General features: G+C 40.0%; 1 protein-coding gene across 2 annotated transcripts in view; it reads left to right on the top strand.

Annotated features, from left to right (window-relative positions):
- The window catches only part of SLC11A2 (solute carrier family 11 member 2), a 142,463-nt gene that overhangs the window by 55,752 nt on the left and 70,111 nt on the right, over nucleotides 1-16,600 (top strand). For both annotated transcript variants that reach the window (XM_089692828.1, XM_089692835.1), the window contains exons 3-7: nucleotides 4,700-4,824; nucleotides 6,938-7,063; nucleotides 8,719-8,838; nucleotides 13,879-13,985; nucleotides 16,393-16,463. In XM_089692828.1, coding sequence (XP_089548954.1) covers nucleotides 4,700-4,824; nucleotides 6,938-7,063; nucleotides 8,719-8,838; nucleotides 13,879-13,985; nucleotides 16,393-16,463 — 549 coding nt within the window. The remainder of the gene's footprint in view (nucleotides 1-4,699; nucleotides 4,825-6,937; nucleotides 7,064-8,718; nucleotides 8,839-13,878; nucleotides 13,986-16,392; nucleotides 16,464-16,600) is intronic.

Raw genomic sequence — 16,600 nt, 5'->3', positions numbered from 1 at the left:
CTGAGGGAGACTGACAGTCGTCTTTAGCCTCTTCCATTTTCTAACAATTGCTCCAACAGTTGATCTATTTTCACCAAGCTGCTTGGCAATTGCCCCGTAGCCCTTTCCAGCCTTGTGGAGGTCCACAGTTTTGTCTCTGGTGTCTTTTGACAGCTCTTTGGTCTTGCCTATGGTAGTAGTTGGCGTCTGACTGTGGGAAGGTGTCTTTTTAAAGAGCTCAGACAGGTGCTACTAAGTTAGATTAATGAATGGACTAGAGGTGATCTTTTTAAAGGCACAGTAACAGGTCTTTGAGAGCCAGAATTCTTGCTGTTTCTTAGGTGTTCAAATACTTATGTTCAGCAGTGCAAGACAAATAAATTCTTTAAAAATCATACAATGTGATTTCCTGAATTTTTTTTAATTCTGTCTCTCAGAGTGGGAATGCACCTACAATGTGAATTTCAGACCCCTTCATGATTTCTGAGTGGAAGAACTTGCAAAATCGCAGGGTGTTCAAATACTTCTGTTCCTCACTGTATACAGATCGGCAGCTGTGAAGTCACCTGTTCTCAAAATATTGAAGCCAGCTTGTAGGCCTATACCTAATCAGTGACAGACAACTAAAAGATCAGGAGAGCAGCAGTGGCCTCTCTCATTGTTCTGTCTGAGAGTCAGAGGACTAATGTACAACAGTGACATAGGTTTTGTAGAAGCTTCAGCTTTTGTTGTGAAGCCCTCCCTCTAGTGGTTATGAATAGTGTATACACATATTAAAACATTCCCCAACCTGGAATAAAGGTTCATTTCAATAATGAAAAAATGAAATGGTTGGTTATTGCAATCTGTACAAATGATGCTAGCAGTTGCTTACACATCAAGACCATTGATGAAATAGGGGTCACAAAATCAAAGACAACATTAAAAATCGGATACAGGTCATACTGTATATTCCCAGGATTCTCACTGTACATGTCTTGTAAATCTCCCTATAGAACATGTACTGGGAGATATCTAGACCCCGTCCCTGCTGAATTCCTAATAATGCTAGTTGCCTGGCTGTCTCTTGATTTGTCTGGATCAATAACTCAGAAAGTACAATGAATCTGCATAGCAGCTAGCATTTTTAGGGGTAGAGAATACCAAAAGCAGCCTACGTAATTCTTTCTGATTATTGTTTAGAAAACAAATATCCCAGAGCTTATCTAATTGGTAGCCAAAAATTGGAGGGGCTTTCAAGTCAAATCAGGACTTTTAAGTTTATATATTAAAAAGAAAAAAAATTTCAAGGAGTGGAAACTGCATGTATTTTTTTAACATACTCCCCTGCTACATTTATATAGTTATCCCAGCATTTAACTAATGCCTGGAAAGGTTTGGCATAGAAAGGTTTGTCGGTACGACTGAACCATCCTGGGACAGCCTTCTTCACTTTGTCATCATTGTGTTCACTGTTCCCACAGAAAGATTTGTCTCTTATGCAGGGGTGGACTGACAACTCATGGGGCCCCTGGGGCAATAGGGGATCATTAGGCCCTGTGTCCTCACCCACACTCAAACCACACCCACAAAAGCCTACAAAAGGTACCAGGGGCATCTCATGGTGCCCCCTACTGACCCTGGGCCCTCAGGGAGTGGCCGAGTGGTCAGTCCGCCCCTGCTCTTGTGCAATTTCATGACAGGTTATGGGTCAATTATCCCAGATCAGGTGTTCCACTCTCTGAATGTTCACAGGAATGACTGCTGTGGGCTGGGAACCACCACAGCCGGGATCATTATTGACGAACGTATGGTCATCTGTGAAAGATTTACACCATTCAAATGTCTTACTGTGGCTGAGCGTCTCACCACCGCACTGTGCTTGAAGTCTTCTGTAGATATCTGCAAGTTTTACACCTTCATTTACAAGAAAGCAACACACTGTTCCATGTAGCCACTAACATTGTTGTCTGCCATCTTGATTAACCACTTGCTGACCGCAGATAGCCGAATGACGGCTTCACTGCGGCCGGCCAGTTCTGGGAGGGTGTCATATGACGTCCTCCCAGAATGCGCTCTCCTGCGTGCTCCCGGGAATCTCCGTGGTATAGTAAAAGGCCAATCACAGTGGACTTTTACCACGTGATCAGCCGTGTCCAATGACACACTGATCTCCGAGAAAAAAACAAAAATTTAACAAAGATGGAACTGCAACCAAGGAATTTTTTTCCAGGAGCAAATTGGATCATGCTTTGCTGGGGTTTTTTTTGCCTTCCTCTGGATCAACTTTGGGTATAGGATTATAACTTTTTTTTTCTATGGTTGAACTGGATGGACTTTTGTCTTTTTTCAGCCAGACTAACTATGTAACTATCTCTGAGAGATGTCCAGGCCATCCACGAAAGTTAATACCTTGACAGGAGCGTCTTCTGATGAGAAGGGTTGAAGAAAATTGCCATGCAAGTTCACTGCAGTTTTCTAAAGAAGTAGAAAGCCAAACTGGGAGGGGGGGGTTTGTGGTGTTGTTTACTGTGACACAATACGGAGTACATTGCAGAGGAATGGCAGGCATGGGTGTCATCCACGAAGGAAGCCTGTCCTAAAGCCCATGCACAAAAAAGCCTGCCTAGAATTTGCCAGGATCCATGAGACCAAGATAAATGTTTTTGGAACTGATGGCTTCAAAACTGTATGGGGTGGCAAAGGTGAGGAGTACAAATAAAAATGCATGGTGTCTATAGTGAAATGTGGTGGCAGTGTTCTTCTGTGGGGCTGCATGTGTGCTGCTGGTGTCAGGGAGCTGCATTTCATTGCTGGTATCATGAAATAAACAGATGTACTGCTCTATATTGAAAGAGAAGATACTACCATCACTCCGATCCTTTGGTCGTCATGCACTTTTCCAACAGACAATGGTCCAAAACACACATCTAAGGCCACTGTTGAATTTCTGAAGAAGAATGGGATGAAAGTGATTCAGTGGCCAAGTATGTCTCCTGATCTGAACACAATTAAACACCTATGGGGAATTCTGAAGAGACAAGTTGACCATCACTCCCCACCAGCATCCAGGCTATAAAAGAGGTCGTTCTTGAAGTGTGGAAAAAGATGTTGAAAAACTTGTTCATTCCATGTCTAGAAGACTTGGTGCTGTCCTTACACATGGAGATCATACAATATAGTAGTTTTTGTTGTGAGGTGTATTCATTTTTGCAACAACTAATTTGAAACTGAAGATTTTGTAATCTAAGTTATATTATTAACCTTACTTTCATGTAATGAGCTAATGTTCTATATGTTCTATAAAACTCAGTTTTGTCAAAATGTTGGAAATTGTTCTTGTGTTCATTGAGATATTGATTAAAATCTTACTTGTCATTTATGCTGAGCACTGTAGGTGTTGTAAGTGGGACAGGCTCCCTCTTATGGCAACAGTGGTAAATAATGCACAAGACAAGGACACCTAGGAACAGTCCAAGCAGGTTTGTCCTGCAGTTATTCAAAAAGGCAATAAATACACACAGTTCAATTCAGGAGAGCTTTGTACAGCAAATGCATAGCACAAAATAAAACCTACATTCATCCACACTACTAACTAAACTCATGTCAGCTCCTGAGTAACAAGCTGTCCCCTAATGGGTTCCCCAACACAAACAGCATGTGTACCTTTTTTAGTGTTCTGTCATCAAGTCTTTTTACCCAGCAGCAGAATCCCACACCAGAGAGAGCTCTGAACATGTCTGCTCACTTATATAAAGGCTGTGGACAGTTGAGTCTAACAATGAGGTCTGGCTTCCAGGTAAGATGTAGACCGAGGAAAGGAGGCTTTATCCCACGTTCCCACCCATAGGTGGGTCAGCAAGAACCAGCTGAATTTTGGTACATGTGTGGCCTTGTCTGTTGAATGGCCCAGCTGGAAAACCAGCATTCAATCAGTGCATGCAGAGAATAGCTGCAGCTCTGATCTGTGTATTCTGAAGGGGGATGGGAAGTTCCCACTGTCAGAATATAGTACAGTGGGGGAGATCCCTGCATCAAAATTGCTTGTGTGGACGTGGGGATAATTGTTTTTTTTTTTTTTTTCCAGTCCTCCGTCAGTTAACATAAAAAAAAACCTCTGCGTGTATACCCAGCTTTAATAAGATCTGAGAAAATTAAAATTTGTTTTCTCTATAGCAAATAATACAAATTATGGAGCTCCCTCCCCATGCACTGTCCACCCTGCCAATCAGTACCAAGTAAAAATTGTGTGTGTATAATATACAACTTCCTGAGATCAGGTCATTCAATTGTTCATTTGATCATAGCCCTTTGCCTCACAGAGTGTAGCTGCTTACATACCATGGCAGCGGGGAATTGCTATAGCAGAATAAGGTGGCAGAGGTCCATCCAGTTCAACCCATGTGTGTTTTTGTGATTTTTATTCTCTAACAATTTCCGTAGCCCTGCTGCAATGCTTCTGTAATGAAAATTGTGTGAGTGGCTCAGAAGATCACTATTTCACTATGCATGTCAATACATTTATTTAGTGCTTATCGTTTGAATGCCTCATAAATGGTTAACAGGGCTCTGATTTGTCTCTGTCATAATAGTGAAGGGAGGGCTTGATGCTATTTTGATGTTCTGTTGTATTTTTTATTCCAGCAACAACACTGTCGGAATCTTGCCCAATGTTCAATTTGAGCCATATTGTACAATGTTTTGATTTAGTCAAATCATGTTGTGCCATTTTTTTTTACAGAGAGTGTATCAGGAAGTCAGGGGTCCAAGCCAGATCTCAGTGATAGCACCTGTGAGCCAGTGGTGGAGGGGGAACCATTCACAAGCTATTTTGATGAAAAAATCCCCATTCCAGAGGATGAAACTGTAAGTAAAATATAATAGATGCTGCCAGTAATTTCTGACGAATTCAAACCTCAAAAAGTTAATCCCATTCTAAGCTGTGTTTACCTTCTTTCATTTCTACACTGATTGGCACTGAAAGCACCCTGATGCCAGTCACTGCTTCATATTACTAAAATTCCTTGTCATCAAATATTCGGTGTCCTAATTGTTGCTGCAGGTTTTTTTTGTTCTATTGAAAGCCTTAGTTTAGTTACTTGTTTTTAATCGGCACAACAGACAGTAATTAAATGTGAAGTGTCCCTGACCATGGCTGCTCTCCTTATTTAAAACTTCTATCCTCTGCCCCCATACTCCTGCAGTGGTAATATTCTGGTGCTAATACAGCTGCTGGACCTGTCATAAGCACTTGTCAGGATTGCAGACTGTGTCTGCCATTTCTACCCCCTCTTCCTTTCATAAAAACTGTATTATAGCTTCAGTTAACAAAAAGCACTCTGAAAGTGGAGGACAGGGAGAAGAATGAAATGGTCTCCTCCTACATTCATAGAGCATTTTTCTTTGATAGAATCTTTCGTATAGCTCCTATGAATTTGGGGAAGCAGATAGAGCGGGCATAGTCTGCACTCTGGACGAGTGCCTATAACAGGCCCAGTGACTTTATTAACCCCCACAACCCTGGAAGATTGCTGCTGTAGGGGTATGAGGGAGCAGAGGATAGAAGATTTCATTAAAGACAGCAGCCATCAGCATTAAATACACTTCTTATTGAATGAAAATACTGTCCCTTGTGTTGATTTAAAAAAAAAAAAAATTTCACCAAACTTCTTTGACAAACTTTAGGCATCCTCTGCATCAAAATTTTCATTTTTAGTGAGATACTCCCAAAGGGTTAATCACTTTTAAAGGGATGAAGACATCGTGACATTCATCATTCGAATACTGCAAGTGCATCAGCTGATTAGTCACTCCCATTAAGAATCAATATCCAGAGCACAAACAACTTTTTTCTGCAGAGCAGAAACACATAGGAATCTGCAACAAACAAAGTTTGTTAAAAATCCTTGGAATGTACATTGGCCACCCATAGAGGATTGTTTTTTTTTTTCCAAACAAAAGTAGAGTTACTCTTTAATGGTCAAGTTAACCTTTCTGAGCATGTTACACCTGTATTTAGGTAGTTAAGTAACATGTCCAGCATCCTCCCCCAATCCCCACCCTCCCTGTGACAGGGGATCCTCTCCCCACACTCACAATTTGAAAACAGCATGGCCACGCAAGGCTCCACCCACACGATCATGTCATAGATTCACAGTTTCATATGAATGAGTAGACTACAAGTACTGTCTGCCATTGCGTCCGACGACTTGTAGTTCTCAATGAACTGCGAGTGGCACTCTTGTAGTTCATCGATCTTCCTGCAGTACAGTAACTGTCTGCCCATGCGGAAGGGTTGGGCAGACAGCTGATTGAGAGTCTGCAGGATCCTGCAATTGCACCCGTGATCTGCTGATTGCGTGTACAGTATAATAAATATGCATTTTTTTGACCTGCAAATACTATGCATTTATTTTATTTTTTAAGCAAACACATCCTTAAAGTGTTACTAAACCCCACAACAGTAAAATCAGTCTGTATATGCAGTGAAGCATGCTTGTTCCTTGTGGAACATAAGGGGTTAATCCTCTACATTGTGTAAAAAGGCTGTTTGATCCTTTCTTCTCTGCCCCTCCTCTTGTTGAAATGACCAGCTGAGCACATGCTCATTTTGGTGTGTATTGCTAGAGAGGTTTTTTTTTTAATTTTTTTTTTTCTTGGGAGAGTGCATGGGATCAGCACAAGGCCAATCAGCACTGTCTAGACAGAGGGTCAGGACTTTCACATCTTCCTAGAGCAGAAAGAAAACTCTTCCTACAAGTTTTAACCAGTGCTCTGCTGAAGTCACAAGACTACTCTAACTGCTGATGAGAAAAGGCATTTAGCAGTTTATATTTACTAAAATAGATGCATTTCCATGTTGTGTGTGCTGTGGAAGACCAGATATAGTGAATGCAGGGTCCTGGGTTTAGTAACACTAAGAAATATGGAAACTATATTTAGGTATGCAACTATTAAAAAGTAATGTTTTTCTTTGCAGCACACTTGGTTCAGTTTTCGTAAGCTTTGGGCCTTTACTGGACCTGGCTTCTTAATGAGCATTGCCTATCTGGATCCAGGAAACATTGAATCGGACTTGCAGTCTGGCTCTGTTGCTGGTTTCAAGGTAAGTAAATGATTCCTGTTCATGAAGCCATTCATTAGGATTATAAATGATTGGTTTAGGACTGTTTATTTGTTAAAACCTTTACCATTACTAAATATTTGTGAGCTGCAGAAGACTTGCTCCAGAACAGCCTACTGCATGTAACCGTGAATATACACTTTATTGCCAAAAGTATTGGGACGCATGTCTTTACACGCACATGAACTTTATTGGCATCCCAGTCTTAGTTTGTAGGGTTCAATATTGAGTTGGCTCACCCTTTGCAGCTATAACAGCTTCAACCCTTCTGGAAAGGCTGTCCACAAGGTTTAGGAATGTGTCAATGGGAATTTTTGACCATTCTTCCAAAAGTGCATTTGTGAGGTCAGGCACTAATGTCGGACGAGAAGGCTTGGCTCGCAGTCTCCGCTCTAATTCATCCCAAAGGTGTTCTATCGAGTTGAGGTCAGGACTCTGTGCAGGACAATCAAGTTCCTCCACCCCAAACTCACTCATTCATATCTTTATGGACCTTGCTTTGTACACTGGTGCACAGTCATGTTGGAACAGGAAGGGACCATCCCCAAACTGTTCCCACAAAGTTGGGAGCATGAAATTGTCCAAAATGTCTTGGTATGCCAACGCCTTAAGAGTTCCCTTCACTGGAACTAAGGGGTCAACTGTTGTGCTAATCTGAAGGCCACACAAAGTTTGGAGGTCTTTAGCTATTGACTCTGCAGACAGTTGGCGACTTCTGCTCACTGTGCGCTTCAGCATGCGTTCACCCCGCTCTGTCATTTTATGTGGCATATCACTTTGTTTCTGAGTTGCTGTTGTTCCCAGTTGCTTCCACTTTGTTATAATACCACTAACAAAGTGGAATATTTAGTAGCAAGAAAACTTCATGGATGGACTTATTGCACAGGTGGCAACCTATCATGGTACCACACTTGAATTCACTGAGCTCCTGAGAGCGACCCATTCTTTTACAAATGTTTGTAGAAGCAGTCTGCATGCCTAGGTGCTTGATTTTGTGGCCATGGAGGTGATTGGAACACCTGAATCCAATGATTTGGAGGGGTGTCCCAATACTTTTGTCAATATAGTGTATAAAGTGTACCATTGCCTGTAGTGGTATCTTCCGGTGTGCTGAACTGCACTGTAGTATTGTTATGTGAGAAACACATTTGCTACATTATGAGCAAACCAGACCTAGAGATCAATAGAACAATAAATGTATTTTACAAGCATTTCAATATAGAACTTGCCATCTCTTCACAGAATGAAGGAGAAACACAACCATTTTAAAAGACAAACATATGAACACATATTAGAAATAAGCCCCTTCCCTTGCCCCTTCTGTATCCATACTCGTTAGTGGCACAGTGATGTAGATTCTGCACCCTGTGTGATTCTCTCCTTGTCTACGTATTAGCAAACAGCAGCTGACACAAAGACAGGGTCGGAGTCTCTTTTAATGCCAGCCTTAGAGAGCATCTCTAAAGCAAAAAGTTACCTGACCTCATGTTAGGAATGGGACTTGAAATATATTGGTTCCATATAATTGATTGAAGTAAATGTCTTTTTATTGCTTCTACTGGATTTATAATTGTATTTGCAAGTACTTCTTTTCATTTTGAACATTACAGTATAACTCACATGTGCCTTTTCCATAGCTGCTATGGGTCCTTCTGACTGCTACAATTATTGGCCTCCTTCTTCAGCGACTGGCTGCCAGGTTAGGAGTGGTGACTGGTCTTCATTTAGCAGAAGTGTGCAATCGGCAGTATCCAAAGGTATGTTTTATTCATACATTAGATTATCTAGTCTACCCTGTTCATGTCTTATTTTAATTGATGGAATGTAAACATGGAAACGCTATTAAAATTGTTATTTTAATACATAAATAAAACATAAAGGTTTTATCAGTGTTTTCAGAAGTGTGGGAAATGTCCCAACAATGTTAGTTATCCTAAATGCATGCTTTATTATTGGCAATACTCAGAACAAAGAAATTGTCTTTAGGAAAGTGTGTACCCATTGCTGAGAAATTTGCTTAATTTCCAAGTGTGTCAGAGAACTCTTTAGACGATGGTACTACAGCTGCGGCCTGCACCCCCATCCTGATGTCACCTCTAGTCATCCTTCCCCCCCCCCCCCCCATCCTTCCCACCACCACTACCACCGTGACGTCACCTCTTGGGCCCCCCCCTTATGCCACCTCTGCCTTCCCCCGTACCTTAATGTCACCACTGCCCTCTTATAATCCTGGTGTAGCCTTACACCAACTGGTGAATGACTGTGCAGGTGCGATATTCTAGATGACACCAGCACAATGTATGCAGCAAAACAAACCTACCATGTGATTATTTGCCACATGAACAGATAACTCTGGTATCACATTTATCACTGCTCCATATAATATGCTGGTGCTTTCCCAAAACACAGCCTCTGTACTGTCAGTCAAGATCATGCAAGGCCACACCAGCAGTATCAGCAGGCAACTTTGATGGAGGGCAGCTGGTGGTGATATCAGAGCAAGGGGTGTCCAGCAGGTGCATGAACATGGGCCAGAGAGGTCTCTAACAAACCCAGATGTGTCAAGGCTGCTCTGTAATGGTAGAACATTTTTCAGAAATGGGGGCATAACTTGTAAAAAAAAAAAAAAAAAAGGCACAACAGTAAGTACTACTTTGATATATTTATTACATGTAATATTCTTTTAATATTTAACCTGGTGGTAGGGAATCTTTTTGGATAAAGATTTTTGGTCAGTTATCTCTGGCTCATTTTTGAAGATTTAAGCTTCAACACATTCTTCATACTTGTTGCACTTATGTGTACTTTTTGTGATGAACTTCTAAATACACCCAATCTATCTTAAAGATTCAGTAAACCCACATATTCCAAAAGGTGATAACTCTGAACCTAGAATAATAAACCACCCCACCAATATATAATCCGAAATAATCAAATATAACAATCAAAATAATAACAATAGAATAAAATAAAAATAAAATAAGAATAAATAAAATAAGTGTCCAAATCTCCAAAAAATAATATAATATAAAATAAATGTCCAAAATTCCAAAAAAAGTTCAAAAAAAGTTCAAAAAAAGTTCTTTTTGTGTTCAGTGAAGCAAAACGATTCCCAAAAATACCTTGATATCCTCAAATAAAAAGAAAAATATCATAGTGTAATATCCTCAAACATAAATATATATATGCTTCACACTGTGCAAACTCAAATCACATCAAAAAAATAGTGAAAAATCAAAAAATTAAATAAACGTGAGAAATCGTGATCACTCCAATCTCAAGTGAATAGTGATACTAGGTATCAATATCCTTGATACTCCAGCCAAAGTAGATGCTAAATACTATTACCCTCTTATGATATATTCAGGCATATACTGTTAGACAGGAAAGGTATTTCTCCATCATTCTTATCCCGGGGTATTCCTCATATGGACAAAGAAAGGCTCTATCAGGCAGATTCCATAAAAAGGTATAAATTTTAATCCACACTTACATGTAAAAACACGTTATCCAGCTCTCTGCACTGAACATTTCAATCTCTGGTTGAAAAACGATTGTTTCCAACCGACAAAATGGCCACGGCGACACTTCCGGTTAGCGTGCGTGCGTGATGACGTCACTCCCCTGATGACGACGGGGAGTGACGTCATCACGCACGCACGCTAACCGGAAGTGTCGCCGCGGCCATTTTGTCGGTTGGAAACAATCGTTTTTCAACCAGAGATTGAAATGTTCAGTGCAGAGAGCTGGATAACGTGTTTTTACATGTAAGTGTGGATTAAAATTTATACCTTTTTATGGAATCTGCCTGATAGAGCCTTTCTTTGTCCATATGAGGAATACCCCGGGATAAGAATGATGGAGAAATACCTTTCCTGTCTAACAGTATATGCCTGAATATATCATAAGAGGGTAATAGTATTTAGCATCTACTTTGGCTGGAGTATCAAGGATATTGATACCTAGTATCACTATTCACTTGAGATTGGAGTGATCACGATTTCTCACGTTTATTTAATTTTTTGATTTTTCACTATTTTTTTGATGTGATTTGAGTTTGCACAGTGTGAAGCATATATATATTTATGTTTGAGGATATTACACTATGATATTTTTCTTTTTATTTGAGGATATCAAGGTATTTTTGGGAATCGTTTTGCTTCACTGAACACAAAAAGAACTTTTTTTGAACTTTTTTTGAACTTTTTTTGGAATTTTGGACATTTATTTTATATTATATTATTTTTTGGAGATTTGGACACTTATTTTATTTATTCTTATTTTATTTTTATTTTATTCTATTGTTATTATTTTGATTGTTATATTTGATTATTTCGGATTATATATTGGTGGGGTGGTTTATTATTCTAGGTTCAGAGTTGATTATCACCTTTTGGAATATGTGGGTTTACTGAATCTTTAAGATAGATTGGGTGTATTTAGAAGTTCATCACAAAAAGTACACATAATTGATTATTCACTTCCTAGGGAGGAAGTAGTGTTTTGTGGCTGTTTAGGAGCTTTTTTGATTTATATACTTGTTGCACTGCTAATGGGTTACTACTTTCATGCTGTTGTAAATAATGATTGAGATATACAGTGGGGCAAAAAAGTATTTAGTCAGCCACCAATTGTGCAAGTTCTCCCACTTAAAAAGATGAGAGAGGCCTGAGAGACAAAATGAGAAAAGAAATGCAGACAATCAGATTGGCTGATTTGGAAAGAATTTATTTGCAAATTATGGTGGAAAATAAGTATTTGGTCAATATCAAAAGTTCATCTCAATACTTTGTTATATATCCTTTGTTGGCAATGACAGAGGTCAAACGTTTCCTGTAAGTCTTCACAAGGTTGGCACACACTGTTGCTGGTATGTTGGCCCATTCCTCAATGCAGATCTCCTGTACAGCAGTGATGTTTTGGGGCTGTTGCTGGGCAACACGGACTTTCAACTCCCTCCAAAGGTTTTCTATGGGGTTGAGATCTGGAGACTGGCTAGGCCACTCCAGGATCCTGAAAGGTTTCTTACGAAGCCACTCCTTTGTTGCCCAGGCGGTATGTTTGGGATCATTGTCATGTTGGAAGACCCAGCCACGTTTCATCTTCAATGCCCTTGCTGATGGAAGGAGGTTTGCACTCAAAATCTCACGATACATGGCCCCATTCATTCTGTCCTGTTCATGGATCAGTCGTCCTGGTCCCTTTGCGGAGAAATAACCCCAAAGCATGATGTTGCCATCCCCATGCTTCACAGTAGGTATGGTGTTCTTTGGATTCAGCTCAGCATTCTCTCTCCTCCAAACACGACGAGTTGTGTTTCTACCAAACAGTTCTATTTTGGTTTCATCTGACCATATGACATTCTCCCAATCCTCTTCTGGATCATCCAAATGCTCTCTAGCAAACTTCAGATGGGCCCGGACATGTACTGGCTTAAGCAGGGGGACACGTCTGGCACTGGAGGATCTGAGTCCCTGGCAGCGTAGTGTGTTACTGATGGTAGCCTTTGTTACGTTGGTCCCAGCTCTCTGCAGGTCATTTACTAGGTCCCCCCGTGTGGTCCTGGGATTTTTGCTCACCGTTCTTGTGATCATTTTGACCCCACGGGGTGAGATCTTGCGTGGAGCCCCAGATCGAGGGAGATTATCAGTGGTCTTGTATGTCTTCCATTTTCTAATTATTGCTCCCACAGTTGATTTGTTCACACCAAGCTGCATGCCTATTGCAGATTTGTTCACACCAAGCTGCTTGCCTATTGCAGATTCAGTCTTCCCAGCCTGGTGCAGGTCTACAATTTTGTTTCTGGTGTCCTTCGACAGCTCTTTGGTCTTCACCATAGTGGAGTTTGGAGTGTGACTGTTTGAGGTTGTGGACAGGTGTCTATTATACTGATAACAAGTTCAAACAGGTGCCATTGATACAGGTAATGAGTGCAGGGCAGAGGAGCCTCTTAAAGAAGAAGGTACAGGTCTGTGAGAGCCAGAAATCTTGCTTGTTTGTAGGTGACCAAATACTTATTTTCCACCATAATTTGCAAATAAATTCTTTCCAAATCAGCCAATTGTTTTTACTCATTTTGTCTCTCATAGTTTAGGTCTGCCTATGATGCTAATTACAGGCCTCTCTCATCTTTTTAAGTGGGAGAACTTGCACAATTGGTGGCTGACTAAATACTTTTTTGCCCCACTGTCTCTACAATACAAACATTTTATATGTTAGTCTGGCAGAATATCCTACACATGCTTGTATTGGATCTGTGGATTAATGTGTGTTGAAGTATGACATTTGCAGCCCTTGAACTTGTTCCTTCATAAAGAAATCAGAAATCATACCTCTACCTTAAAAAAAATAAATAAAACACTGAGAAATTAAAATCTTGAATACCTTTTATGAAATCTATATTTTTAGTTTAAAAATGTGCTATTTGTATACACACTATATAGTCTATAATTTTTTGCATGTTTTCCCTTTTATATTTGTATGTTGTTTCTAATCTGACACAACAGGAAGTTAGAAGAGATTTCTCCAAAGTGAGAAAACCTCTTTTAAACAGTTGTCACTGGATCAGGTGTCCCCTGGAAAAAATCTCCTGATTTCCGATGACAAACAGGAAATTTTTGAATTCTCATTTTTCCTGGGGGTACCTGCTCCAGTGACAACTGTTTAAAAGAGGATTTCCCACCTTTGCCACCACATCTAAAACTACAAAGAAATGTTTTTGACTTTAGAAACGCCTTAATTTTAGTTTTCTTTGTAATTTTTGTTTTGCCTACTGAAAACTATTGTTTGTTTTATAGGTTCCCCGGATTATATTATGGTTAATGGTGGAACTGGCTATCATTGGATCTGACATGCAAGAAGTCATTGGCTCAGCCATTGCCCTTAATCTCCTGTCTGCTGGAATGTAAGTTCCTTTCCTGATTTGTAAATATTGTTTCCTGCATCAGATCAAATCATTTAGTATCAACCGCCACATAATAATCCATGTATTATGTATTTTACTAATTAAGTTTCCTATTAAAGTTAGTTCCTTGTGAAGTTAGATTATTGTTGTTGTATTGATGATAACTAACTACATTCAGTTATCAGAAATATGTTCCCAGGTGTCTCCTCTCCCATGTCTTCTTGTCAGCAGTGCTGCTTCTTTTTCTGAAAGCAACAATTTGAAATTTTTAAAGTTTGCATTGGCTACAACACATTTTTTGCCTGGATAATGCCAAGCATCACACAGTCTATTCTCAGCTCAGCTGTCAAGTATCTGCCCACCTCTACCCCCTCTAGTCCTGAGCACTATAGAATTGAGGTCATGTTGTCTGCGCCATTTAATAGTGAACATAGTAAACCAGACCTGGGCAACTTGTGGCCACAGGGCTACACCCGCCCCTTTGGCTGTCCTTGTCCAGCCCGTGATGCCTTCACTGTCAGCATGCCTCTCTGAACCTGTCAACTTCCTCACTGAAGTCAATGGGTTTGACAAGCGGTGCCACTCAAACTGCACCTAGAGTTAAAAAATTCCACAAATGTGAAGCAAAGTGTCATGGCCTCGGCATGTGAGTAGCCCTGTCCAGCTATTTTACAGTTTGGGTGGGCGGCTGGGGGTAGGGGGTTAGGTGGCAGGGTGGGGTGTGGTGGTGATGGTTGGAAGTAAAACCACTACTTAGCTGTTCTTCTTCTTCTTCTTCTTCCTCTTCCTCTTATTCTTTTTTTTTTTTTTTTCTTTTTTACTACCCCCTGACCGCCCATGTGAAAGAGACCTATTTCATGAGCAGTTGTTCCTATTATTCTTTGTGCCAGGTGTTTGTTTTCTATATGTTTACTTACCTATGGACCTTGCTAGGTCCAAAATTAATATTGATCCCTCTCCACAACATGTAGCCCCTTGCAAAAAATTGGATTCCCACCCCTGTTCTAAACTGTCACACATAGTCTTTTCAGCTGTAGTGTCAGCTGGAAGCTGACATGCAAATATTCTGCCTCTTGCTCACACCCAGAGACAGCACAGCACATGCCCCTAACAGCATGTAGGTGCAAAAGCCTGCTGGAAAATGTAGTGAACATGTGAACAAAGTGAAACCTGTAATAGTCTTCATTCATGGACTTGTTTAAAAGACTGTAGTTTTGGGGGTAGGACTGTCATGTGAAAACTAATGCCATATTAAAAGTATTTAAAGAGGCAAAAAAAGGGTGGGGGTGCCATTTACTATGAAATCTATTCTTTTATTTTCCATTTCTTTTATTGATAACAGTGATAAATGTACACAACCCATTTTCAGATTGATGATTATGATCAGATAGCTAATTAGGTGTCTGCGGAAATTTCAGAAATGCTATTATTTTTTAACCACTTGCTGATCAGTCGCAGTACATGTACTGCAGCTGGGCAGCACGTGCAGGCACAATCACATACATGTACATCATTTTGTCTGCTCAGGTTCAGGAGCGTGCTGGGCGAACCCCACCCGCGACCACCAGACACAGTGGATTGTGGATCCTGTTACTTGTACTGTCCTAGCATTTCAAGGCCTCAAAAAATGAGAGACTATGAGTACATCGGAACTGATCAATTTTTAAATATTTATACCATAGTTCAGGGGTCTCCAAACTATGGCCCTCCCAGCTGTTGAAGAACTACAAGTCCCATCATGCCTTTGCCTCTGGGAGTCTTGCCTGTGGCTGTCAGAGTACTGCAAGGCCTCATGGGACTTGCAGTTCCTCAACACCTGGAGGGCCATAGTTTGGAGACTTCTGCCATTGTTTGTAGACGCTATAATTTTCACACAAACCAATTCATATACACTTATTGGGATTTTTTTTTTTACCAAAGACATGTAGCAGAATGCATTTTGGCCTAAATTTATGAAGAAATTTGATTTTATTGGTTATGTTTTCTTACAGAAAGTAGAAAATATTTGTTTTTTTTCCAAAATCTTTTATTGTTTATTTAGCAAAAAATAAAAAAAAAACCCTGTGTTAATTAAATACCACCAAAAGAAAGCTCCATTTGTGTTAAAAAAAAATACATTTGCATACAGTATTGCATGACTGTGCAATTTGCCAGTTAAAGTAGTGCAGTGCTGAATAGCAAAAAAAAATGCCCTTGTCATGAAGGGGGTAAACTCTGGAGCCTAAGTGGTTAAGGATCTGGAAAAAAAATGCTATTTTTTAGTGTGTTCATGGAAAGTATGCTTATTATACACTTGATTATGGTGTACTGTATAAATATCATTGTGCATTTCAATATGTGCTTCAAATCTGTGCACACATCATAGAAAATCAGAAAACTGATTTTTTATTTTTTTTTTTGTTTTTAGAATTCCATTGTGGGGAGGAGTGTTGATTACAATTATAGATACATTTTTCTTCTTGTTCCTAGATAAATACGGTAGGTGAACAAATAATTTTGTAGTTTTAAAAAGTATGTAACCCCAACATTTTATATTCCTGATATGTGTTTGCTGTACCATGTACTTGTATGATAAAGTATCCTGTTCTCTTCAAATTGCTTCCTTTGTGTAAAAA

The sequence above is a fragment of the Staurois parvus genome, unplaced genomic scaffold (genome assembly GCF_062004578.1).
Source record: "Staurois parvus isolate SC_StPar_1 unplaced genomic scaffold, SC_StPar_1.0 ptg000023l, whole genome shotgun sequence".
Classification (NCBI taxonomy): Eukaryota; Metazoa; Chordata; class Amphibia; order Anura; family Ranidae; genus Staurois; species Staurois parvus.
Note: the sequence above shows the minus strand (reverse complement) of the source record. Positions and strands in the feature narration are given on the sequence as shown.